We start from the raw sequence: 26,121 nt of genomic DNA on the forward strand, positions 1-26,121 counted from the left end.
TCCTGCTTTCCATTTACCTTTTTTCAGTTTAAAATAAAGCATTTAATTTTATGTTAAAGAAAAAAAATGTCGATCTCTTGGCTCAAAATGGTTCGATTTGAATTAAAAAAAAACGCTGGCTTTTCCACCGGATTTAAGGTACCTAAAATGTTCTTAGATCCGATGAGTTGGGAGCTTAGAGTTCACATTTAGATTCAAGTTGAAGGCTGTTGATTTGGTGAACAGTGCAGAATTGAACCCATTTTAATTTCATGCGCTGGAATTGATTACGTCGTTCCTCTGATAATCTCGTGAGTCGTGACGCATATATATGTGTTTGCAATCTGCATTGTATATATTATTGGAAGCCCTTTGTAAAATAAAATCTACAAAATTGGACTCCCCAAATGGTTGGCACCCCTCATCTATCTTGCATAGCCGAGAGAGCACTGAATGAATGAGATCAGACGGCGAAGTACTCGAAGGCGCTCCCGAGTCGCCGGCCGGCGTAGGGGTAGCGGTGGTCGGGGTACGTGCACCCGGTGCTGAACAGCATCCAGTGCCGGCGGCAGCGCTTGACGGGGAGGTCCCCGATGACGCGCACGCCGCGGTCGGGCGTCTTGAGGACGACGGCGTCGTTCTCGAAGACGACGCGGCACAGGCCCTGGCCGGCGGGGTCCTGGCACCGCCGTGCCTCGGGCCACCGCGAGTCCAGCACCGTGATCCCGGCGACGTAGTTGCCCGCGTACGCCCAGTTGCAGCGCACCCACCCGTGCTTCCCGCGCTCCACCAGCATCTCGGCGACGCGCCGCCCGGCCCTGCCGTGGGGCACGCGCCCGCGCGGCACCACGCTGAGCTCCGTCAGGAACCCGCCCATCGCATGGCACGCCAGCTTCATGCCCAGCGCAGGAAGGTGGTTCTCCACGGACGCGTAGTACGTCTCCTGGGCGCCGGCCACCGCGGCGATGGCGGCCAAGGCCACGGCCACGGCGGCGAGGCGCGCCATTCTTGGGCGGGGCTGCCGGCCGGCCGGCTAAGATTGTAGGGGTGCCTGCCTTCTTCGCTCGGGGCCGCGCCAAACCATTTTATACTAGCTATAGAGACTACCTCACTTTGCTATTTGCTATTTGTGGTGAGACGACCGCGTCAATCAATCCAAAAAAAAAAGTGAGGAAAACTCTAAAGAACTCCCTAATTCTACTTTTTATAGTAAAAAGAAAAAAAAATCCTTTACATCTGATCTGAACTCCCTATAATAAGCATTTCATAAATCGCCCCTCTCTCTCCCACTTCTTTCTCCTCCCACGCACACGGTTTCCATGTTTAGAAAAGAAACACTTATTTTGTTCACTTAGTGGTAATATTGGTTTACCAAATAATTTTAAGAAGTTCTTAGAGATTCTCTCAGTAAGCTATATTTTCTCGCTTTGTGCTGCTTTAGTAAATAAAAAAAATAGAGGTACTCAAACTTGTCTATTACTCCTACAAAGATATCATTATTCTTTGAAATTTACACCATATGCTATGCACTCTCTTCATTCCAAATTATAAAATATTTTGACATTTCTAGGCTTTACTATATAGATATACACTATGTCTAGATATATAATAAATATAATATACGTATGTATAAAGTCAAAATATCATCTTATAATTTAAACAGAGGGATCAATAGAGTTAGTTTTCATGCACCCAATAGCAGTGATGCTGATAATTGTGTTGTCACCTAGTAAACTTGTAGTCGAGCCCTGTGCAAAACACTTCTCTCATTGTACATTGTGCCACTAACTCCTTCGTGTGTGTTTTTGATAAAGTCGCCTTGTGAAGGCACTATGTATAGTGAGTAGAAAAATAGCTTAAGCTTCCGCGCGAGACAATCGGAAAAGAGGAGCTAATGCCACCACAATTTTAGAGCTCCTGAGCTCCACTAGCTCTAAGCCTGTCTTCAACAGCTAGGAGGCAAATCCAAGACCTATTCCATCATTTAGGTCAATAGAGTCACGCATCCATATCTCTTCTTCTCCAACAGCAAACTCAAAAGAAGACCCCAGTTTCCTTCGTCCGGTGCTGTAGCTCCTCCGTCTTCCCCATAGGTCACCGAGTGCTAGCTCTGGCGCGAGCTCAAGCCACCGAGTGCTAGCTCCGGCGAGGTGCGCAGACAAGCTCTAGTAGTGTCCCGGCGCCGGCCCCTTCGTCTGCGCACGAGCCGCTTCGGCCCCACTGCGAGCAGCACCCACCTGCAAGATCCAGCCACCCTCTCCTCTCCTCACCGCGTCGGCTACTCTTGGCCACGCTGGTGGCTCCCTGCCGCGGTTGCGCCTGCCTGCGTCGACCGCGCCGCCGTGGACCTACTTGAAGCGTCGGCTGCTCCTCATCTCGCCACGGGCCCACCACTAAGGGCGCAAAAGATTTGCGTCGTCTCTCTGTGGAGACTTTTATTTGCGTTTCGGATGGGAGGCGACGCAAAATGCGTTTCCTGTTTGGCTCTGCTGTTGGAGGATGTTTTTGGATAGCTAAACACTATGGAGGACCTAATTTGGGTTTGGGTTGTGCTATTGGAGACAGCCCTGCGGTGCTGGAATGGAGCCTGTGGAGCCTCTCCAATCGGGCTCTTAGCTTGTATGCAAAATCATTGTTAGCTCCCGCGTTACTGCCACCGCGGCCATGCGCCTATCGTTCTTGCTGTTGCCTAGCACATAGGATGGATTTAGATTAGATTTGAATGGGGTTGAACTTGAATAGTACTATTTACTACATTTTAATTTGAAAACAAGTATGGATACGAATATTATCAAATATGAATACAAAATGGATATTTTGAATTTGGATTGTCATTTGGAAATCTATTAGATTTTAAAGATAACAAGTATCAATTTGCTTACCAATAGTTTAGTAGAACAAAAATCATTATGCATGTAGGAATTTAAAATATGACTATATAACACCCGTAGCTAAACACAACTCATAGAAAATACATATATATTGCTACGTGCAAGTGGGTTTCATAGAGACCTAGCACCCTATCCTAGCGAGCTATGTGCGCAAATAATATGGGAAACAAACCGCAGAAGTATAAATAAAATTGGATGGAGGGAGTATGACCTAATTTGAATGTGGAGACATCCAAATCCATCCCTATCAGCGCCGGGGCACTGCTCGCGTTTACGTGTTTCGTTGTACACGTCATACAGGCCGCCAACTAAAGCAGCCACATGGTTATTGCTTGATTCGGGCCGGCCCTTTGCTTGCTTCGAATCCTTTTGTGTTTTTTAAAATTATCTACGGGCCTTGGCCTCGGCCATCAGCCCATCACCAACAGGCTTAATCTTACAGACGTCAACTACTTATCAGATTACCAACAGCTGGTCCACTTCTTCAACAGAGATGACCACTCCGATCCTCCCGACTGGAGAATGAAGCACCTCACCGAGATCTCCAACAATTTAGGCCTTGTTCAGTTCCCAAAATTTTTCAAAAATTTTTATGATTCTCCATCATATCGAATCATTGAACGCATGCATGAAGCATTAAATATAGATAAAAATAAAATTTAATTATATAGTTTGCCTGTAATTTACGAGACAAATCTTTTGAGCCTAATTAGTTCATGATTGGATAAAATTTGTCAAATACAAACCAAAATGCTACAGTAGCTGAAACAAAAAAATTTTCCTAAACTGAACAAGGCCTTAACAAACACATCAGCGGTACAGATCTCCTGCTCATTTCAGAGCCATGTAACCCAATGTAATGTGCTACAAGCTCTACAGGATGTAGGCTTAAACGATGTATCTATCACGGTAGAACGTTGCTGCTAGTTATAAAGCTGTTTCTTGTAAAAAAAAATAGTATTTTTTTGCTTAGGATTTTTTTTTTTCTATTGCGATTGTGCTTGGGAAATTGATGGCGTCATCTCTCTATGGTAACGGTCGACATATCCAACGCCAACATACATCGTGGTCCTCGTTTGTACGTGCGTGCCTTTCAAAAACCATGGACCATTTGTTCAAACAAACGTGAGTCTCCAAATCCATGTGTCCTGTATGTGTAAGGGCAGAGCAGCAGCCTTCGATATGTCCACGGCTGCTAGCACGTGCACGTCTGCTGTCTGCATGTCCCAAGCACAAAACAGCCGACGAATCCAGCAATAATAGAAGAACAATCATCATCATCGTGACGAAAACGACTGTTTAGTTTACCCGAAAACTAAAAACTTTTCAAGATTTTCCGTCACATCAAATCTTGGAGCATATGCATGAACCATTAGATATAGATGAAAATAAAAACTAATTACACAATTTGCCTCTAAATTACGAGATAAATCTTTTAAGCCTAGCTAGTCCATGATTGGATAATATTTGTCAAATAAAAACGAAAATGCTACAGTGCTGAAATCCAAAAAAAATTTCAAAACTAAACAAGGTCCACCGCCAGAAGAAAGACAATTTGTCGCCGTCGCTGCAGCCAGCAACTCTTCTGATAAATTTGACTGGCCGTAATTCAATTCCTTGTAAAGATACTCGTCTTGGAAACTAGGATTATTTTGTTTGCGAAATTTTGAAAATGTAGCCTTCTTAGTACATACGGAGTATGTCGTCCTCGCTATACTAGGTTAATTAATTATTATTTTTGAGTATGTGAAATTCATGTTAACGTAAGATCTATACGACACAAAGAAAGAATCCAAGTTCAATGCTATCATAGTTAGTACCTTGTACGTACTTCTCTCGTTCTGAATTATGGGTCGTCACTCTAATTTTGTTACAAGTCATTTTAAAAAAATGACTAAATTTATAAAAAAAATACACAAGCATAAATCATTAAGTTTTTCATAAAACATAACATAAAAGAACCTCATCTGAACAATTTTTGGCGGCACCTTTTTTTAACACACGGTTCAGAAAGTTCAATCTCTATATAGAAATAAAGATTATAGGCCCAACTTACGAATTGCCTCTAGAAATCAATTTCTTAGGTCGGTTCATAGGGTGACCTACAATGAATTTTGGTAACTTTTTCAAATGAAGTTAAAAAAGATAAAAGTTTATTATAAAAAACATAAACTTTATATCAGAACCGTAGAGCTTGATGAGATCTAAAGTTTGTAGTCGGCAAAATTTTCATTTGAGATTCTTTATGTTCCATATATTCGTTATAAGCTCTCTGATCTATCAAAAACATGTTTGATTTATTTGCATAAATAGGCTCACCTCTAGAAAACATTGCCACCAAAACTACTACAACGATGGTTCTTCCATTGCAATTAGCAATAAAGCATGTGGTGTGATCATAAACGAAGGCTGACGTGAGGTTCGAGGTCATGAGTTTCAATCCTCGAGAATGCACGCGTGTATTTAGCACGACTCGTGTCATGTATCTATGAGGTATAGCCGCTTGGAAAAACAATTTTTTTCTGTTTTCTCCCTTTTTTTGCAATTTTTTTCTTAAAGGATTTCTAGACTGGTTACTGGAAATACACTAGAAATCGATTTTCAGTGGTATTCACTGCATATCAATGTTGGTTGCATACTTGCATCTAAAAATATTTCTATAGTAGTACATTGCATTCATTTATTTGAACTTAAACATTTTTAACAATTTGATCAAAATTAGAGAAGCTTGACTTAGGACATAGCCAAAGTAACACTACGGGGGACACAAATGCTTTGTCGAGTGTCTCTGGCACTGAGCAAAGGTCTAAAAACACTCGGCAAAGCCTTTGCCGAGTGCCACACTCGGCAAAGAGCATACGGTAAAAATCTGGTCGGCAAAGGGGTCTTTGTCGAGTGTTTTTATTGGGCACTCAACAAAGACAAAAATGAAAAAAACCCCGAAAAAAATAAGAAAATTTTTTTTTAGGGGGGAGAGCTGCCATCAACTAGCACCTTCACACTTTTTTTCGACGTTTTTCCAACAAAATTCGCAACATTCAAACCTGGGACTTCTCTCACAAGCACCTTAGTCTTTATCCACTAGACTACACCATCACTTGCGTCTATATTCCGTTTTGGTTCCTTATATATTATACCAAATTACATATAAATTGATTATTTGAGCCTCTAAATAATTTCAAATCAAAAAGTTATCAACTACAAAGTTTCATAACTTTTTGAGATCTATAATTTTCATTTAGGGAGTTTCTCCATCTGAGGTCGTTTATAAAATTTAAATTTCAAATTTGAGAAATTTAAACGTAGTTTTTGTATGACAAGATGATTTTAAATCAAAAAGTTATCAACTACAAAGTTTCATAACTTTTCAAGATCTACAAAGTTTAGTTAGGCAGTTTTTTCATCCAAGATAATTTTAGAACATCAAAATTAAAAATTTTCAAATAAAGATGCAGTTTTGAATGATAAGATAAACTCAAATCAAAAAGTTGTCAACTATAAAATTTCATAACTTATCAAGATCTTCAAAGTTTATTTATGTTGTTTGGTCATTTGCTCATCTGACACGGTAATTCTAACATTTTTCAAAAATCTTATATATGTTCCTAGAACTATAAGAGAGATGTAAAATTTGTGAACAAATTTATTTTCACTTTGTCAAATAAAGAAATGGCCAAAATAAATATTATAGATTTTGAGAAGTTATACAACTTTGTAGTTCAAAACTTTTTGATTTGAATTTGTTTAGGGCTTCAAAATTTGATTTGAAATTTTCTTTGCCGAGTGTTTTTTTTTGCACTCGGCAAAGAAGGTCTTTGCTGAGTATCAGAAAAAAAACACTCGGCAAAGAAGGTCTTTGCCAAGTGTTTTTTTACACTCAGCAAAGAACCCTCTTCGCTGAGTGTTTTTTTTTGCCGAGTGTTTTTCTTTTGGCACTCGGCAACAAAGTTCTTTACCGAGTGCTCGAGAAAAAACACTCGGCAAACTACTATACACTCGGCAAAGAGCCAGATTCTGGTAGTCTAACATATATAATTTAGAAGGGAGGGAGCAATAGATATGAATACTTCATATAGTCTTGACAATTTGACTCCCGACCACTCTATATATTAGGGTAAGTATAAAAGAGAACATAGGCTGTAATCATGTCAGTTTCAAGATCCATCTATATATGTTTTCCACGGTCATTGTGACTAAAGTTCCATGAAAAGGTGGCTACAAAATCAAGCGTGATGCAAACTTTCCATGAAGATCTAGGAAAATTTGAAAGAAAGTCCAAATCCATGGGAACTACAGGTGTCTAGGAAACTGAGAGCAGAAACCTAGTGCTGGAAACAAAGATTCTGGAATATTGGTTCCTGCCGAACTGTATCTCTTTATTTCTTTTATAGGGAGATCTAATGAAACATTACTCCATATGATATATAAAGAAATAAATAAAATTATTGTTTGCTTTTGTCCGGGTACGGTGACAACGACGTCAAGTATTAATTCATCACTGGATGCTGACAGACACCAACGAACGGGTGATAGCTAGCTCAGGAGCATTTTAATTATTGGATTAGAGAACAACACTTTTGCTTGCTTGGCTCTTTATTTCATTCTTTCAGTCACTTTTGGTTGCTGGTTCCATGTGTCACCTGTAGCATGAGTTGTGTAGTCGAATTTTACTTACTGGTCAGGAGACCAATGTACGCGCCGTTTGAAAGGTAGGAATAATATAACTGACAAAATGTGAATGAAAGAAGGGGAAAAAAAATAAGAGAGGCTGCAGCTTGTCACCTTGAAGGTCACTCCGGCTGACCAACCAGAAATAATCGCAATCACAGCTTTGAATACCAGCACATAGAAAAAGAGGTTAACAAGGGAAATGGGGTCAAATTGCTGTTGGTAGCATCAGGGGCCAACAAACAAACAGCACTCTTGCGTGCCCCTTCAATTCCTTCCTTACAAAAAGGGAGCTAGCTAGGAAGAGCACAACCTACATCTGCACTGCACCTGTCTTTGAGGAATCGAACCCAAGATTATATTGTTGAGGAGGGAAGGGAAGGGGATGAACGCCGACGACCTGGGCTCGCCGAGGGAGCTCACCGGGCTGCAGCGGAGGAGGGCGCTGTACCAACCGGAGTTGCCTCCATGTCTTGTTCAGGTTTGTGGTTTGCCTGACAGCCATTTCTTAGTTTCTACCCCTTCTGCATCTGCAATTCTGCATGATGGTTCCATCAAAAAAATTCTGCATGATGGTAATCCTCTACCGACAATTTCAGGTTTATGATATGATGGTAATCCTGCACCTTTGGTTTCTCAAGTGTGATGGATGATGTTTCCAAGAGTTATTTCTTATGAGTTTATGATGTTCTCGATGTAACAAAACACTTGCTCCTTTTCACCACCGTAGAATGAAAAGAGAGAAAAAAAACTGCTTTATTTTGGACGCACCGAGACCTAGGAAATCTAGTCACCTTGCTGTATAGGAAATGAACATAGCTAATAGCTTAGTTCATGGAAGATGACGGGTGTACAACTCTGTCTTGCCTTAGTATCCACTGCTAACCTCTTATTCATTTTTCTTCTCAAGTACACTGACATGTAGTTCTTTCTTTTTATAAAATCATCTTAGGTAGTTCTAATGATAACAGAGAGTTGGGAGCCTTGATGATTATTAGTCGTGGTCACCAGATCATTCCTTGTAGCTGTAGTTAACACCTTTTTGTCCGCTGTATGACAATCTTGCAAGCAGTGGCCGGCCCAGTGGCCCAGTGCTTCTAGAGGAAGCATAGACTTCTTGGTTTATATAGATGGAAGCTTCTTTTTCTCACAAGTCACAAGCCCCTTTTCTTTCAACAGGATTCAAAAATTTGTTTTTTTGAACCACATGACGTTACAAGAAGTTTGACGTTGATGATACCAGGCATATTTGCTCCTTTTCACTGTCACAATGGAAGTGAAAAAACCGCTCCATTTTGGATGCGCCGAGACCGAGGAAATTTTGTCACACCTTGCTGTATATGAATTATGAAATGAACATATATAATAGCTAATAGCTTAGTTGATGGAAGACGCTGTCATGTAGGCTCCACTCCCACTCCCACTCCTATTCGTCTGCCATCTCAAGTACTCCCTCCATTCCAAATTACAAGACATTCTAAAAATCTTGAAGAGTAAAAGCATTTCAAGTTTGACCAAAATTATAGAGAGAATTAAAAAGATTTATGACATCAAATAGGTATACTATGAAAATATAGTTAATAAAGAACCTAATGATATTTATTTGATATCATAGATGTTATTATCTTATCACATATGTTTGGTCAAACTTAAGATTGTTTGACTCTCCAAAATTATTAGAATGACTTATAATTTGGGATGGTGGGAGTAACTTTTAAGTAATATTTCTTTCTTTTATAAATTCCTCCCGGGTAGTTGTAATGAAACAAGAGACTTGAGAGCCTTGGTGATTATTAGTCATAGTCACGAGATCATTTCCTGTAGTTAACACCTTTCTGACCGGTGCATGACAATTTTGCACAGCGGAGCGGTGCTTCTAGAGGAAGCACAGACTTCTTGGTTTTGTTAGAGACTTCTTTCCCTCCCCTTTCGTTCAACAGAATTCAAAATTTTCTGCCCTGTCCTTTTTCCATAGATAGAAGAAGTTAATGACCCAAAATGAGTTTTTATTTCAAGCTGTTGGTAAAGTCGATGTTAGAGTGAGTGAAACTGGTAGTTTGGTTTGTTTGTTTTCGACTGAGTTGTTTTTAGTGTTGCCTCGTGCACTAGAAGTTGTGTTAAGTTTTAGTAGTCTCGTGCTTGATTTGTTGGTCGTCTGGGCCCGGTTTCCACTCTAAAAACTGGGCTGACATTTTTTTTCCTTCTAATAAAACTTGCCGCAAAGCTTAAAATGAGTTTTATTTTTTTGGTTTGATATTTGAACACTAGCAGTCTAGCACCGCGGCATACGCAAGAGCTTAGATCGAGCTGCATGGCATATTTAGATGATAAATTTTGCCTGAATTTCTCTCATGTCTCTGAAGAAAAAAACTAAATATTTTTATTACAAATTCCATCCACTATATATGACCAGGGAACGAGAATCAGAGTGGAGTTTGGTGACTCAACAACGACCATTGATTCAAAATGCGCAGATATCGTCGCACAGGCATTCCCACACATCTTTGGTCAGAAGTTGGTGCGTTTTCTAGAGCCACACATGGACACGGTGGTCTCTGAATCTGATGCACAAGTCATCCAAGAAAACTCACCAATTAGGTTGGATTTTAATCCCTAATTGCATGCTATGATGACCCAGCTAAAGGGTTACATTTTCACTCGTGCCAGGATTTACATCATGCATAATGATAATCGTGTTGGTGAATCTGAATATGTGTGTGTAGGGTGGGTGTGGTGTTTTCTGGAAGGCAATCACCTGGCGGGCATAATGTCATATGGGGTACTTATGATGCTCTGAAAGCTCAGAATCCACATAATGTTCTGCTTGGATTTATAGGTGAGCATATTTGCATCAGTCAACGTGTTATAATTTTAGATTACTCTTGACTCTTGAGCAAGAAAAATGGTTGTTTTAATAAGGATTAAAAGAAAAGAATCCACTAATTTCTGATCTACTGCCAAAGTCCACTGAGAAACATAATCATATAACATTGTCTTAATGTAATGACAGTTCTGCTGCGTCAAGAAAATAAAAATAAACATAATGATAACGGAGTATGACTTAATTTGTTTTTTTTTTAATTTTTTGTATAGGTGGCACGGAAGGCCTATTTGCAAAGAAGACGCTGGAGATCACAGATGATGTGCTTTCGTCATACAAAAATCAAGGTTAATCATATACATTTAGTAAGCTATAAATTGTTCCTTATGTAGTATTACATATGTTAATAATTGGGGAATCTATGCCTCCTTGAAGGTGGTTTTGATTTGCTGGGCAGGACTGTTGATCAAATCCGTACGACAGAGCAAATAAATGCTGCTAAGGCAACATGCTGTGATCTTAACTTGGATGGCCTAATCATCATTGGAGGTGAGACAAGAGAACCAAAAAAAATTTCTCATTCTTCATTAAACTTTGATAAAAATGAAATTTCTGCCTCCTAGTCAAATGGGATTTGCTCGACAATTTGTCCGACAAAGTTGGAAAAGATTCTAATGTACTGCATATATTATAATACATCCCAGATTCCATGATAAATAATGTGATTCTCAAAGGTTTTTAATCTCCAGGGGTGACCTCCAATTCAGATGCTGCTCAGCTTGCAGAGATCTTTGCAGAGCATAACTGCAAGACAAAAGTATGTAGTCAATACTCGCTCGCATACTACTTATTTTCCAACCTGAAAGAAAGTTTCAGATACCTCATCATTTTACAGGTTATAGGAGTCCCTGTAACGCTGAGTGGCGATCTCAGGAATCAGTTCGTCGAAACAACTGTTGGTTTTGATACAGTGTGCAAGGTGATTCCTGTGACAAATTACTAGCAGTGCAGCAATTCAAAATTCTGAATGCAGTATGAAAGTGCCATATCCTAAAAAGTTTGTTCGATAATTTGCTTTCAGGTGAACTCTCAGCTTATAAGCAATGTTTGCCTCGATGCAATCTCAGCTGGGAAGGTATTTGTGACATATATTATTCATAATGCATTGAAAGCACAAATTTCTGGTCATTTATTTTTCAGAGTCAGGAGGCCAGAACTGATTGTATCTAAATGGTATACTTACTCTGCTTGACACTCCCCTCTCTTTCAGTACTACTATTTTGTTCGCTTGATGGGTGGCAAAGCATCTCATGTTGCATTAGAATGTGCACTTCAGTCACACCCAAACATGGTATGGTTTGATCAAGTGAAACTATTACATATTAAGTTAGCTCTGTACATCTTTACTAGTAAATTTCTGCATTCAGGTTATATTAGGAGAGGAGGTGGCGTTTTCAAAGCTCACATTGAAGGAAATTACAAACAAGATATGTGACGGAGTAGAAGCAAGGGCGGAACAAGGTCTGTACACTTACAGGATAATTTGTTACACTGAAATATTTGTAGTAACTTGCAATAATCTGGTATATGGGATATTGATTCTTAGGGAAACACCATGGAGTGCTAGTTATTCCTGAGGGACTAATAGAAAGCATACCAGAAATGTATGCACTCATTCAGGTACATTTAATTCTTACTTATGTCTAAAGGATAAGATGTACAATGCGTGTTCTGTTCCATCTGATTTTACCCATTTTCATTCCAAATATATTTCAGGAAATCAATAATCTCCACAGTAATAATATTTCTGAAGCAGACATTCCATCTCAACTTTCTCCATGGGCCGCTGCCTTGTTCAAGTTCTTGCCATCGTTCATTAGGAGAGAGGTTATGCATGACTTGTATAATTGAATATACTCAATGGTATTTTACTTTTGAAAATTCTGTTCTGAAGATCTCAAACATATTTTTGTTCATTCAGTTGATCCTGCATCAAGAATCTGATAACTCAGCACAGCTATCTCAGGTATATGATATGGTTAGCTCTTCATCAAAATTTATCTTGCACAATTACTGATGACATTTCCTTTTCCAGATCGATACCGAGCAGCTCTTAGCTCATTTAGTAGAAGCAGAAATGAACAAGAGAACAGTAAGTTCCATTACATTATTGTTTTTTTTTTCTATTACAGAATTTTTGTAGTTCTGATATTTTCATTGGTTTCTAGAAAGAAGGAAAGTACAAGGGAAGAAAATTCAGTTCAGTGTGCCACTTCTTTGGTTCTCAAGCCCGAGGATCGCTACCATCAAACTTCGACTGCAACTATGCTTATGTAAGAAATGAATCTAAACTAATTATTTTGCTCCCACAACCACCATGTATTCATTTCAAGAAACGACAAGTGGTGGTGGTATAGCACACATCTAAATGTCAAAGAATGCAGGTTCTTGGCCATATTTGTGTGCAAATAATAGCAGCTGGATTGAATGGCTACATGGCTACTGTAACAAATCTAAAGGACTCGACAAACAAGTGGCGATGCGCTGCTGTTCCTCTAGCGGTATTCTCCTTTAACCTGTTATTACTACTGTGTTAGTCTGTTTTCCTTGGGAATTATGTTCAAGCTTTCTGCTTTCAATACTAGAATGTGATTGTTTACCATTCTTAACAGGCAATGATGAGTGTGAGGAGGCACTTGCGTGGTCCTGGAGCTGTTCCTATTGGGAAGCCAGTCATCCATCCTTCTCCTATTGACCTGAAAGCAGAGTCATATGCGTAAGTCGAACGATCCTTTTATAAAGTTACTTCCCATGTTTTGAGTACCTAAAGATTGAACACTGAAATGTTTGGGTCATGTCTGTAAGAATGATAAGAACCGATGGCAGGTAAAAAGAAAGCTTTAGTTTTGCTTTAGTTTTCAGGATAACCAGAAACATAACTTCATCCATTTGTTTGTTTTAATACCGTTGAATTTCAGCCACTCTGCAAATTCAGGAAACAGGAACAGTGTAAACAAACACTTTTTTTTTGTTTCATATACTACTCAGGGTCCTGAGAGAGAAAGCCTCAAGCTTTCTGTTAGATGATTTCTACAGAACTCCAGGAGGCATTCAGTTCGAAGGACCTGGCGCAGGCACCAAGCCTATCACATTGACCATAGAAGAGCAGGACTATCTGGGTGACATCGAGATACTGCAAGCCTACTTGGACAAGGTGCACACACACACACAAAAAAAAGAACACATATCTGATATGTATAGATTCAGAAGAAAAGAAAGTCGGTACCTATTGTTAAGCTTATCAAACATAATAATGTCACAGGTTAGGACCATCCTGAAGCCTGGATGCTCACGGGAGATTCTCAAGGCATCAATAAGCTCGATTGCGTCAGTAAACGATGTGCTCAAGTTCATGTCGGCGCCCCTCAATACAGAGCTTCCTCTCTACCACTTCAACTGATTTTTGAAGACCCATCGCATACACTGCCCTAGTCAGTGAAAATCCAGTTGTCATATGACATCAGTCCAGTTAACAAAATCTGGTGGAGAATCCAGAGTGCCTTCTACAACAACTATTCTTTTGTAGCCTCTTTTTTTCTTTGTGATATAACCTTATTGCAGATACTGGAAAAGGATCAATAGGATAGCTTCTACTGCCTAAACTACCTTAGCACTTACTCACATAATTTGAACATTGCGCGCAATATGTTTCCCCAATAAATATGATCCGACAAAATCCATGTGTGGGATGTTTCTAGCCATCCCAGTTCTTGTTCGCTTGGCAGAAAAGTTATGGCTGAAAATACTATTCGCTAATTTGTTAAAGAAAAATACTACTGATAACTGGCAGATTCGATACGTAAGCTCAAGCGAACAGGGAGTAGTAGTTGTTTGTGGGATTTTCTCAAGTGCAAGATCCATCATTGTGTTATTTTGCATGTCCAACAAGATTGTATTTTTGCCAAATCACAGAAAAGCACACACCATATTATATAGACTTAACATAGGTTCAACATCATGCACAAAGGCACCGAGACTTGTGTCATACAAGCTCAGAAAAGAGACTTGTGTCATACAAGCTCAGAAAAGACAGGCAAGTCTTCGCACATCCAAGATGATAGCTTTCACTTTGAACATCTCTATAAGGCCAGAAGAAACTTATGTAAGCTTTACAGCAATCTAACAAAAATCATATTATGTATGGCATTTTTAATCCTCATTCCCTGGGCAATGCAGGAAGCATATTAAGGTAAGAAAGAGTACAAGCACAGGGCATTTTAGGTGTGCGATTGCAAAAGCATACATTATCCAAATTCCACTCAACAGTACATTTAGAACAGTGCCTCATACTAGTGACAGAAAACTGTTGCCTTCGAATGGCACCATTTTATTATTTGATTATTATCCTCAGCAAGTTGATGCAGGGCTTGGTGATTTTTGCAACATGGGAATAAGCATGGTCTGGAAAGGGATGAAAGAACTTGATGCGCATTTGTGATCACCATCTGCTGCAAACCACCCTGCAGGGCAACATAACAAGACTTGGGTAAATAGAAGTTGGAGAATGTTGTTCCATGCCTAGCAGATATTTCTGTCCCATAGCACACAGCCCACAGCCCCTAACGGGCTGGGATGAGTGAACATGGAACTTTTATGTACTTGTTAAATGGGAAATTTGGAACCATTCTGTGTCACACGATCTCATTAATCACAATGCAGAATATTGACTATTGGAAAATATATCAGGTAGAAATGAGGGCCAATTGTATACTGCAACTAGTATAGACTCAAATGATTACCCAGTACTCCACTACATGCTGGAACTAAGCAGTGAACTTAATCCAATTGCAGATGAAGTTTGGCAAAAGCTAGTAACCCTATGTCCGACAAGCACAAGAAACACTGGTTTCTGTGGGAGATATAACCTTATATACATGGTGTTGGCTGACTTTATATGATGGTTCCACTAGGGATTAAGGCATCTTTAATCACTGTGACAATGCCACTTTTGATAAAGTATCCTTCCGTCTCCCTTACTGCTTCTTGGACATTATCAAAATTGATTATCTGTAAAACAACAAACTATTTAGGAAGGATGAACTGATGAATACATAACAAAACAGCATTGCACATGTTTTCGTCCATTATCAACTCTATGAGAAGTTAGAAACAACTTGTACAAACAGTGAATAGGAATTCCTTTGTATTTTAATTTTCTTTTGGTACAGAAGACCTACAGCTCATATGGTAATATACTAATGCTCCCATGGAAATATATAAAATAAATGCATGATCAGGTAATTTAGAATATGACAAGAAAAAAAAAACTAGAAAACGGCAGTCACTATCTTTTGGAAAACGGTAAAAAATGATTTATAGAAACCTTTTTACATAAATAAGACATTTGATTAATCCCTATAGTTAAACAATAGGCAATAGATACAAAACATCATCAGCTTAAGACAAATTCGATATATTTGAAATACCTTCACATTTTCTCCAATACGAGCATTTTTGTCGATTATTGCTTTTCTGATATGTGCATTCTTCCCAATACCAATGGGAATGCCACCATTCTCAGAAAGGACTTTCTTATCATCCTCAGTCTGAACAAAACAGAAAGAAGGATAAATTCTTATGATATTTCCATTATGCGATATTAGAGTTCTGTTTGACTCTACTTTACCTCATAATAGTCTGCACCCATCAGCAAAGAATCCTCTATAACTGCACCTTCAGAAATGCAGGAACGGAGTCCAACTACAGAATGGTTGATTGTGCAATGCTAGCAAAAGGAAGATGAAGTGGTGCACAGAAATCAGATAATGGGTTTAGGAAGTCTGTGCATTGAAATGTGAGAATGCACAAAGAAGCAATGAGACTTGACAAATAGATCCACAAACTAAGTTAAAGATCCCAAAATGCATTATGATATGGAAGCCTCTGAAAACAATATATACCAATACATCAGAAAACATGTGGAAAGGCTTCTTACTTTAATAACACAACCTTCGCCAATAACACTGTCTGTCACATCGGCATCAAGAACCTTTGAAGGAGGCAAGTATCTAGGTTGCGTATAAATTGGAGCAGAACGGTCATAGAAGCTGTATACATAATGTTTGATCAGCAGTAAGTGGTGGATCCAGAAAATTGCAACCTCCTAACATAGTAACTTCTTACGTAGACATGTGCAAACCATACCTAAAATCCGGTACAGGTTTCTTGGTTATTCCCAAGTTTGCATTATAAAATGCTTCAATAGTACCAATATCTTCCCAGTAACCATCATATAAGTAAGCTTGCACCTGTCGAACACAATAGCATCATAAGCAAACATAGTAACTACTAAGAAGGCAAAGCCAAACCTCTCAATAAATGATGCAAATAGAATCTTTTAATTGACTGAAATGCCCATATCATAAAATCCAGAATGATAAAACAAAAACTGGAGGAAAGAAACCAAGAAAGCTCAAGAGCATAGCATACCCTTAATCCAATTTCTGTTGCGCCAGGAATAACCTCACTTCCAAAGTCATTTGCTGCAGGAAAGTTTTCTCTGAGAAGCCGAAGCATCACATCTTTGCTAAAAACATAGATTCCCATACTAGCAATATAAGGCAGTTCCTTGGCCCTCTCAGGATCAAGGCCCAATATAGTGGTGTCAACCTGAAAAGGTAAAACAAGAAAAAATTAACTGAAAAAAGTGCAATCACAGAAGTAGCTTGGGCGGAATGTTGTAATAATTGGCCTGATTCTATCGGTTGATAGATGAAGCCGGATATTTACTATCCTTTATCTTAAAAAAATCAGGACGCACAAGAACTTGGGTTAAAAAGTTTATCACATTTGTACCATCATTGATCTCAGCTTCTCTCCTTTTGGTTTTTCTGCAAACTCAACTATTCTCCCTTCATCATCAATTTTCATAAGACCAAATGCAGTTGCACGTTGTTCATCCATTGGCAGGGCTGCAACAGTTATATCAGCATCTGTTTCTCTATGGGCTTGAATGAACTTTTGGTAGTCCATACGGTACAGGTGATCTCCAGCCAGAATAAGGAACTCCATGATATTGTGCTCCTCAAATAGCCACATATATTGACGCACAGCATCTGCAGTACCCTGATATCGGAAGCAAAACAGATCAACAAACCAGTGTGAGAAGTGGGATAGGGAATTTGGTACAGAAGGAAGACAGCATGTAAGTGGGTAGCGGAGGAAACAAGCATTTAACTTTTGGAACCTTATGTTCATCAAAACTTCTAAAGGCAAACTCCACCTATTGAACTTTAAGTGCCCCATGTGACCAAGTACAGTAGCTCATATCAATTGTCAGGAGATGCATTAAGTCCAATAAAAGTTTGTTTACAAAGTAGGGTAGAAACACTACGCTGGTTTAATTTGATAATCAGAAGTGCTCAACCAATTATTTTCTCTACACTTATTTTGTGCACCCTCTGGAGTCTAGCTACAAGTGAGTGGCAGTGCACTGACAATGCATTTGTGTAGCTGCATTTGTTGCAATAAAAAGAAAAAAAAAGGTACCAATCAATTTTGCAAACAGTTTAAGGACAAAAATAAAAGTTAAGGAGGGATATCTAAGAGAATATTAATAGACAGAAGCTGAAAAGGCAATGGATCAGAGATGTACTTGGTATCAAACATCACCACTCCTGTTGTCAGCATGGACTAATATTCCAGGATGAATAAATTGATCACATGTCAACAGATGAACAAAGATACCTGAAACCAGTTGGGATTCTCTGGACTCTGTTGTGCTGCAAGGACCTCAACGAATCCCTCATTCTTGTACCCGGCAATGTTGTTCCCATAGGCCCTTGAGAGGTGGCGGTTGAGCGAAGCAGAGTTGAACTGTGTTAGCACATATATCTTGGAGACGTTACTGTTCAGACAGTTGCTGACAGGGATATCTATGAGCCTGTAGTTGGCGCGCAACGGCACTGCTGGTTTCGCCCTCTTCTTCGTCAGTGGATACAGCCTTGTCCCAGCACCACCTCCAAGGATGATCCCAAGAACACTCTGTAGGAATAAAAGGACCACATGAATTACAGGGATGAAAATGTGCCAGAACATTCAATGACTGATCTGCACTTATTAATCGCAGATTTTATCAGAAAATCTTCTAATAAACTGACGGTAAGGTACAATCTTTAGATCTCGAGGCGATTATTAAATGCATTCCATGGACCACGCAAGATCCTACGATAAATAAAGTAACAATAAATTATAAAGGCAACCCAACCAGTCACCCAACAACTAACAAAGGCAAGTGCTGCCATCATCTTTCCACCATTTCCTTCTGGATAATATTGGATTCAAACCATTTAGAAAATTGACATGAACAGTCAGTAGAAGTGAACGTTTTCACCAATCTAACCAAAAATATAAAAACAACAAGCTCACACCCATCAACCACTTGTGATTTCCCTAAATTTTGCACCCAATCACACAGATAGATTCAACCACTTGCCATGTACACGCGCAAAGTACGCCTGAAACCGCAGGTGAGAAAAAGAAATCGCCTGACGCGAAAAGTCAGAATCTTGGAACTCATCCGACGCCATCCAAAAGCCAAAATTCGCTCTTTTTTAATCGCGTACCGTGCTGGCGTCCGGATCAAGGCACGTTTGCGAGCTCCGAGAGTCCGAAACGCCCCTCGGCGAGAACAGGAACGGCCTCCGGGCAGGCGGCGACGCACGCAGCCGTCTCCCGCCGGCGCGCCACCCTGACACAGCCGCCCGGCGGCGTCCGAGGCCGAGATCACCGGGGAACGTAGCGGCAGCCGGGACCGGGGTCAGGGAGGTGGCAGCCAACGCGCCCATCGCCGTCGCCATCGGCGGTGGGTCGGAGCGAGCTCGTGGCAACGGCCGAGAAGGGAGGGAGGGTGGCGTGATGGGGGCAGTGACTGACACTGTGGAGTGGCGTGTCCTCTACCGGCTCTGGGAGTTTCAGAGGAGCCCGTTTGGCGTTTTGCTTTCGCGTCACTGGTGCGGTGATCTGCGGAGAATGATTTCTCTTCATTTTATAGAGCACCGAGTAATAATGAAGAGGAGCTATCTCATCTCGAGTTTGTTCATTTATTTACTCCATCCGAAAAAAAACGTATCTTGCTTTTAAAACATTCAACTTTTTCCCCCTAAATTTCGATAATATTCAATACCAAATATCTCTAAATAATATGTTTATATTCTAAAAAGGTTTTTTCCAGTTAATCTAACAATACTTATTCAACATCATAAAATATTAATATTTTATATATGCAGTTAAATTTAAAAGATTAATTTTCTGTGCATTTCTTTTGCTAGCAACCCCTGCACTTTGTGGCTTCTTTGCTGCACATCATGTGATGGTGTCCATGGGAAACACATCTTCGTCTCTTCTGTAAACTTACGATATATCGCTGGCCACTGGCAGAGCTATGTGGAGGCTAACCTAAACATTGGCCCCACCTTACTTATGTAAAAGTTTCACTAGTTCTTAGTTGTAATCACTAGCAGTAGAAGACAACACTAGCAAATAATGTACAACAGACAGACATCAGTCTATAAGTTCTTAAAATTTACAATAAAGACGGCTAAATAGACAACTTATACAACCCATAGACAGCTGCTGTCTGTGTCTACAAATCGTTTAATGCTTGTATATAGACATAATCAATCATAAATATTATTTCTATATACCATTGTGTTGCTATTTGATGCAAAACAAATCCTTCAAAGTAAAACATATATTAATGTAATATAATATATTTCATAAATCATAAATCATAAATCAAATATAACATGTGTCTTCTTCCTCGTAAATTAAATATGATTGAAACACTTGTCTAATTTTCTTTGTTTCCTTAATGTTGCCATATGTGTTCGACTAGATCATTTTTGAGTTGTCTATGGGTTGATCATGGATAGCGAGCACCTCCGTGAATCATGCATTGGTGCTATCACTTGTATGCACTTCGGGTGGGAGCACTATCATCACACTTGCATTCTTATTCAAATCTATGGAAACTCTAACCAATTTCTTCTCATCCTCCACTACCATATTGTGAAGCATAACATAAGCTTGCATTATGTTAATAATGTCCCCCCTGCTTCCATAACCTTGTTGGTCAGCCGCCAGTTGAAAAACAATCAATTATCAGTAACTACAAAACATTTAGGAGGCACCGAAAACATTCAGAAAAATAGAATTCCAGAAAAATAGAACTGCAATTCTCTTTGCAATTCAGTTACTGGGGCAGCACTTTCTTTATCATCACTTGTATATCTGCATTTTGAAGGGGGGCCTAGACCTGTTTTTTTGTTGTTGGTGTGCGTCTGAATGTGCCTTGTTCTGGAGAATAGATGTGCAGCAGAAATAAAATTATATCCAAATCATAATATTGCATCCAAATCTTCTTTCAGTTCTTATACTTGTATCGTGTGTAGCTTGACCTACACAAGTTTCTTAGATCAAGACAAATGGATTAAGATTTATGAGCAGGTAACTGAAGAACCTTTTAACTAAGGCCTTATTTAGTTTACCCAAAAACCAAAAACTTTTCAAGATTCTCCATCACATCGAATCTTGCGGCACATGCATGGAGCATTAAATATAGATGAAAATAAAAATTAATTGCACAGTTTGTCTATAAATCGTGAGACAAATCTTTTAAGACTAGTTACTTTATGACTGCACAATGTTTGTTAAATAAAAACGAAAGTGCTACAGTATCAAAATCCAAAATATTTTTGCCCAAGACTATTGTTTCTGATCGTGATACAAAATTTTTGAGCTATTTTTGGAAAACATTATGGGGAAAACTTGGCACCAAGTTGTTATTTTCTACTACCTGTCACCCACAAACTGATGGACAAACTGAAGTTGTCAACCGTACTCTATCTACAATGTTGAGGGCTGTGCTGAAAAAGAATCTGAAAATGTGGGAAGAATGCCTTCCACATGTTGAATTTGCTTATAATAGGGCAGTACATTCAACAACAAATTTTTGTCCCTTTGAAATTGTTTATGGTTTTAAACCACATACACCCATGGATCTTTTGCCTTTACCATTGCAGGAACAAGTTAACATGGATGCTGCAAAGAGATCAGAATTTATTAAGAAGCTACATGCTGATACAAGAAGGAATATAGAGAAGAAATCTGCACAGTATGCAAAGCAAGCAAACAAGGGTAAGAAGAAAGTTACATTCTAGCCCGGTGACCTAGTGTGGTTGCACTTGCGCAAGGATCGATTTCCCCAACAACGCAAGAGTAAGTTATCTCCACGAGGTGATGGTCCATTCCAGGTTCTCCAAAAGATAAATGATAATGCTTATAAAATTGAACTACCGCCTGAATATTCCAATGTGAGCACAACATTCATTGTCAAAGATTTGCTTCCATTTGTTGGTGAGTATGAGTCGAGGACGACTCCTTCCCAAGAGGGGGAGGCTAATGAGGACATCCCTAGTATCCAGTCTTCTCCACATCCTAACGAAGATGCATCTGATAGTGGGTCCAATTACAAGGAGCAGAGCCAAACAATTGGAGAAGAAAATGCATTCTGGTGAACGCTAACCTTATGTTAAATAATCAGATTATTTTGAATGAGCCTATGCTTTTCGGTACTTGTTTTAATGTTCTTAGGAATGATGGAGGGCATGAACGGGCATGGGATGATGATGGATTCTGCCCGCCAAATATATGCAAGGAACCTGGACGTGCATCAGAAAGGAAAGGCCAATCAGCTACAATGAGTACCAGTCGTTGAAGTGCAAGCAAATATTCAGAAGTTAGAAATGCATGCAACCAGCAACTGGGTTGCTGTCCACACACGCTGCAGCATTCATGCAGAGAATACCAACCAGCCATGCATCCTACTAGGCTTGGTTATTAATAAAAGTAGTGCTGCAACTTCCCACTACATGTTCTTAATTATTTTCCACCAAACTGAAACTCCACTAGTGCTATATATATCCCTGTAATGAAGGACGTGAACAGTAACTCATGATTGCAATTTCAGAAACACAAACTCTTTGAGTTCTTCTTTCCACGTGAGTCTTGAGAGGCTTGCAGACTTGTTCTTTCGATTCCTGAGGGAGTTGTAGAACGCCGAACTGCGGTTCACCCAGTTTGTGCCTTCACGTCTTTACGGCGTGATTGCGTGGGCTGGCTTCATCGGTACGTGGAAGGGTGATTGTCTCGGTAGTTCATCGCGTGTGCAGACTCGCGGTGCACTGCCTCTTCACCAGGTCACGCAGCGATAGTTATCAAGTTCGCAGATCCTTCGAGAAGATCGGACCACTACTACTTGTCACACGTGATCCATAGACGTGTGCACATCAGCCATGAGCACCCAGGGCACCCGGTGTAAGTGGGGGCACCGGGATCTGGGCATCTAAACCACCCGATGCAAGGGGTAGCATGGGGACTTGTGCATCTAAACCACCTGATGCAAGGGGTGGCACTAGGACTTGGGTAGGCAAACCACCCAACAGAAGGGGTGGCACGACCGATGGATTTGCGGGCAGTGGTGCTGATTCCCTGATGGCGCCCTCACCCTTATCCATGTTGATGATGACGCTCTTCCCCTTATACATGTGCCTGCTAAATAGAGCACAACGTACTGTATGAGGTACAAAACATATACCGGTGCATACATGATTGACTTAGTTGCTTAAAAGGAAAGTAAATATAGTTAAATCTTCATGCCTATAGCTATATTTGTTATAGTCTAACATTTACATCAGTACATGCCACGGTAGGAAAAAGAACCAACATTAATGGTCTGACAATTTATGGTCCGTAATCTATCTACTGGACCAGGCCTGGTACGTGGACCAGCAAGTGTTTTTCTGTCGCCTATACCAGGAACCTACTCGCAAAAAGATAGGAGGCCAAGTTACCCACTGTTGACCAATGCTTGCTTGTAGACTGCCGGCGCAGTCCTAGACATGGAACCTGCGCAGGTGTAGTGTTCCATGGAGGTGAACCAGGTTGGTGAGCTAGATGGACGACAAGGATGGAGCACCTCAATTAATGTTGGTGCAGACAACAGTTGGTGCTGTCAAACACTCTGCACACCTCAGTCACACAGCTAATCCATCACTTCACACATCCAATCCATCACTGAGACACTTACACTACATGCACCGTCCACAAATCTTAATATATTGTTGCTAGGAACACGCTACACCTGGTTGCACGCGTGACTGTGGCCACATGGGCTGTACCTTATGTCCATCTGAACCTGCATGCAGCCACCGCCCAATGCTATACATGTCCTTTACATACAGTAGCCGTTCAAAACTATGGTGTACTTTGCATGTAAGAAACTACCAAGTGAGCATGGTTGGTAGGGTCATAAATACCTGCCTATCTCCACATCCAGCAGCATGCCACAGGACACACACCCCAACACACCAAGTGGATACTATATGACATAACTGCCCCAAACCCTATACAGGTTGTCTACCAAACCACTGGCATTTATGGTAGCCTACCTTACCCAATACAGTAGTGCCACCCGCATCCATTAAATACCATTCGTGGGACTGTAGGGCAGACAAGTTATGCATCCCAAGAATCAAGCCCCTCGCTCGAGTGTACAACAAATATTGTGTAGCATGTTAAATGCTGACTGCATGGCAGCGTTGCTCGGCAACCAATTTTTGTAGCCATGCCCATTGCACCACAGACCCTGTAACTACGTCTGTCTCGATTGTCAAGGATTGCACCAACAAGTCCTGTGTCTACACTGCCAAGTAGACCATGCATCCCATCGGACCCTACAGGTTCTAAGGATCTGGCCTCTATACACAGCCCCGAGTAGCTCATGCTTAGTTGAATAACCAGCTAACTCACCATGCAGGTGCTGAAGAAATCAGCGAGGGATGTCGTGCGTGTCAGAGATGTGTCGAGCCTTATTGACGTATCCGACATGCAACAACACGTCTGCAATGGGTCTATGGTGGTTCACCTGAAGGAACGGTATGGCAATAAAGGCTTTGAGTTCAGGCCTAGCCATCGGCACCTCAAGACGATTGCATGTACTGCCTACAAACAGAGAATAAAGAGGCTATACAGATTTTGTTCCATTGGGTGCAAAGACGTAGGGCACTTCTTTTCTCTCTCCACAAAGTAGCACAGGGTTTAAACCTGTTAAACATTAATTTGGTTCACTATTGTTTAGGAAGCGACCACTCCCCACACGACACAAGGCGCTGGGCTGGCCAACCACCCATCCAGGCCTAAGGATGGCGGTGAATCTAGCTACACACTCAATAAGGGCGCGTCACTTCGGAGGACTTCACGCAAAGGGCAGCCGATACACGCACCATTCTACTGAGCCCTACAGAGCGGTGAAGGAGGAACCTATAGATTAGGACCACCATGGACAACAACCACTATAATCGATCAGCTATGTGGCATCGTGCCTACAAATGATTGTAGCGTATGTATGCCACAACTTAGCCACTCTCTTAGGTGGGACTGGGTTACTGCATAACATGCTTCTGCACGTGCACCATTTGTATCCATATGCCCATCTTTTTCAGCAGGCAAGGGATCGATGGGCAATCCCTATTTTCAGTTTTAAGGATGCCATTAAGGATTCGCATAATTATTGTCTATATGCGCTGCTAATACCATGGCTGTAGATGTGGTGGCCTGCTTCAGAACATGCCACTAATGAATTTTTGGATGGCAATTCGTGCATACAAGTATCTGTTGTCCATCTATGTATCTGTGTTATTAGCACTATGGTCTTAGGCGTGGGCATTTTTTCTAAAATTGATTCACTGGGTTCCTGCATGTAAACAACGCTTGGTTATCTATCTGTGAAACTGCCTTTCTTTTCCGCCCTACATTCCCTGGTAGCCTCTCCCAGGCTAAGCTTGGCTCAAGCCAACCGAAATTCTTACAGCCAGAACGCTTGGCTATCTATCTGTGAACCTGTTGTTGGTGCAAAAGCTGATCTGCAAACACAAAGGGCTAATACCCGATTTAAACGTTAAGGCGTGCCAGCCGATTTGACCTTACTATCGGCAAAGGTGATAACTCGAATACTTTGGTCCCGACAACAGCGATGCGCCCAGATGTCACGGCCAAGAGGTATTCACGCGGAACTCACGAATACGTCGAGCTTAAGTCGATGAACTCCTAAGAACTCGTAATAAAAAAAATATGACGAAGTCGTCGAAAAGGTAGATGCTGGAATATGAGTAAAAACTTGTGTTTGATTGATTGATAGATATCTCATTACAAGGCCCTAGGGTTTACATTTATACCCTGCTCAAAGAGCTACAATCAGACACGACTAGGACTCGAATTCCAAATTAAACAGAATCCGTATACAAAACGATTTTAAATAACTAAGGAAAACATAGAACCACCCCCTCGTAACCGACCGGGACACCGCCACAGATCAATCGGCAACCTCCACGCTTCCCATCAGAGTCATCGGTAGTCTTCCTGTTATAGCCATCGGCAAACACCAATATTGAGCATCGGCAAGAACACGTCACCACCTCTCGACTTAGTCATATTCAATCGTCTCTTCATCGGCAACTATCCTCATCGACAACTCTTCTGCAGGCTAGTTACCGTTGCTCCACCTGCCGATCTATACTCTACTGGTCTCTGGGTACATGTCCAAAAACGGTGTCAACACATGCCCCCCAATTTCGGAGTATGAAATCATTAATGCTCCAAAATTCTCTGCAGTAATGATGCCTTTCCGCAATTAATTCTCCCAAT

The 26,121-nt window shown here is 40.6% G+C and overlaps 3 protein-coding genes across 6 annotated transcripts; 1 reads left to right on the top strand and 2 right to left on the bottom strand.

The window, feature by feature from the left end:
• Positions 310–1,029, bottom strand: LOC8064662. The gene has a single exon (XM_002462094.2). The coding sequence runs from the start codon at positions 983–985 to the stop codon at positions 443–445; it is 543 nt and encodes a 180-aa protein (XP_002462139.1). The 5' UTR covers positions 986–1,029; the 3' UTR covers positions 310–442.
• On the top strand, positions 7,562–14,099 carry LOC8071861 (pyrophosphate--fructose 6-phosphate 1-phosphotransferase subunit alpha). Of its 4 annotated transcripts, XM_021454082.1 has the most exons (20): positions 7,565–8,019; positions 8,138–8,152; positions 9,952–10,136; positions 10,262–10,374; positions 10,632–10,706; positions 10,795–10,908; positions 11,109–11,176; positions 11,255–11,338; positions 11,441–11,494; positions 11,630–11,710; positions 11,787–11,880; positions 11,966–12,039; positions 12,136–12,246; positions 12,341–12,385; positions 12,455–12,511; positions 12,588–12,692; positions 12,804–12,920; positions 13,032–13,135; positions 13,408–13,573; positions 13,682–14,099. In XM_021454082.1, exons 1-20 carry the CDS (start codon positions 7,924–7,926, stop codon positions 13,817–13,819), a joined length of 1,896 nt encoding a protein of 631 aa, XP_021309757.1. In that variant the 5' UTR covers positions 7,565–7,923; the 3' UTR covers positions 13,820–14,099. The 4 variants fall into 4 exon arrangements, with proteins under 4 accessions (XP_021309755.1, XP_021309757.1, XP_021309756.1 ...); XM_021454080.1 differs by having other exon boundaries at positions 7,562–8,019; positions 11,109–11,338; XM_002459951.2 differs by lacking the exon at positions 8,138–8,152 and having other exon boundaries at positions 7,567–8,019.
• On the bottom strand, positions 14,456–19,378 carry LOC8064663 (glucose-1-phosphate adenylyltransferase small subunit, chloroplastic/amyloplastic). The gene is made up of 10 exons (XM_002462095.2): positions 18,984–19,378; positions 18,106–18,402; positions 17,215–17,484; positions 16,849–17,028; positions 16,564–16,667; positions 16,355–16,466; positions 16,046–16,144; positions 15,846–15,965; positions 15,285–15,426; positions 14,456–14,879 (listed from the first exon to the last, which is right to left on the bottom strand). The coding sequence occupies exons 1-9, from the start codon at positions 19,215–19,217 to the stop codon at positions 15,310–15,312; spliced, it is 1,533 nt and encodes a 510-aa protein (XP_002462140.1). The 5' UTR covers positions 19,218–19,378; the 3' UTR covers positions 14,456–14,879; positions 15,285–15,309.

The sequence above is a fragment of the Sorghum bicolor genome, chromosome 2 (assembly GCF_000003195.3).
Source record: "Sorghum bicolor cultivar BTx623 chromosome 2, Sorghum_bicolor_NCBIv3, whole genome shotgun sequence".
In the NCBI taxonomy this organism is placed as follows: domain Eukaryota; kingdom Viridiplantae; phylum Streptophyta; class Magnoliopsida; order Poales; family Poaceae; genus Sorghum; species Sorghum bicolor.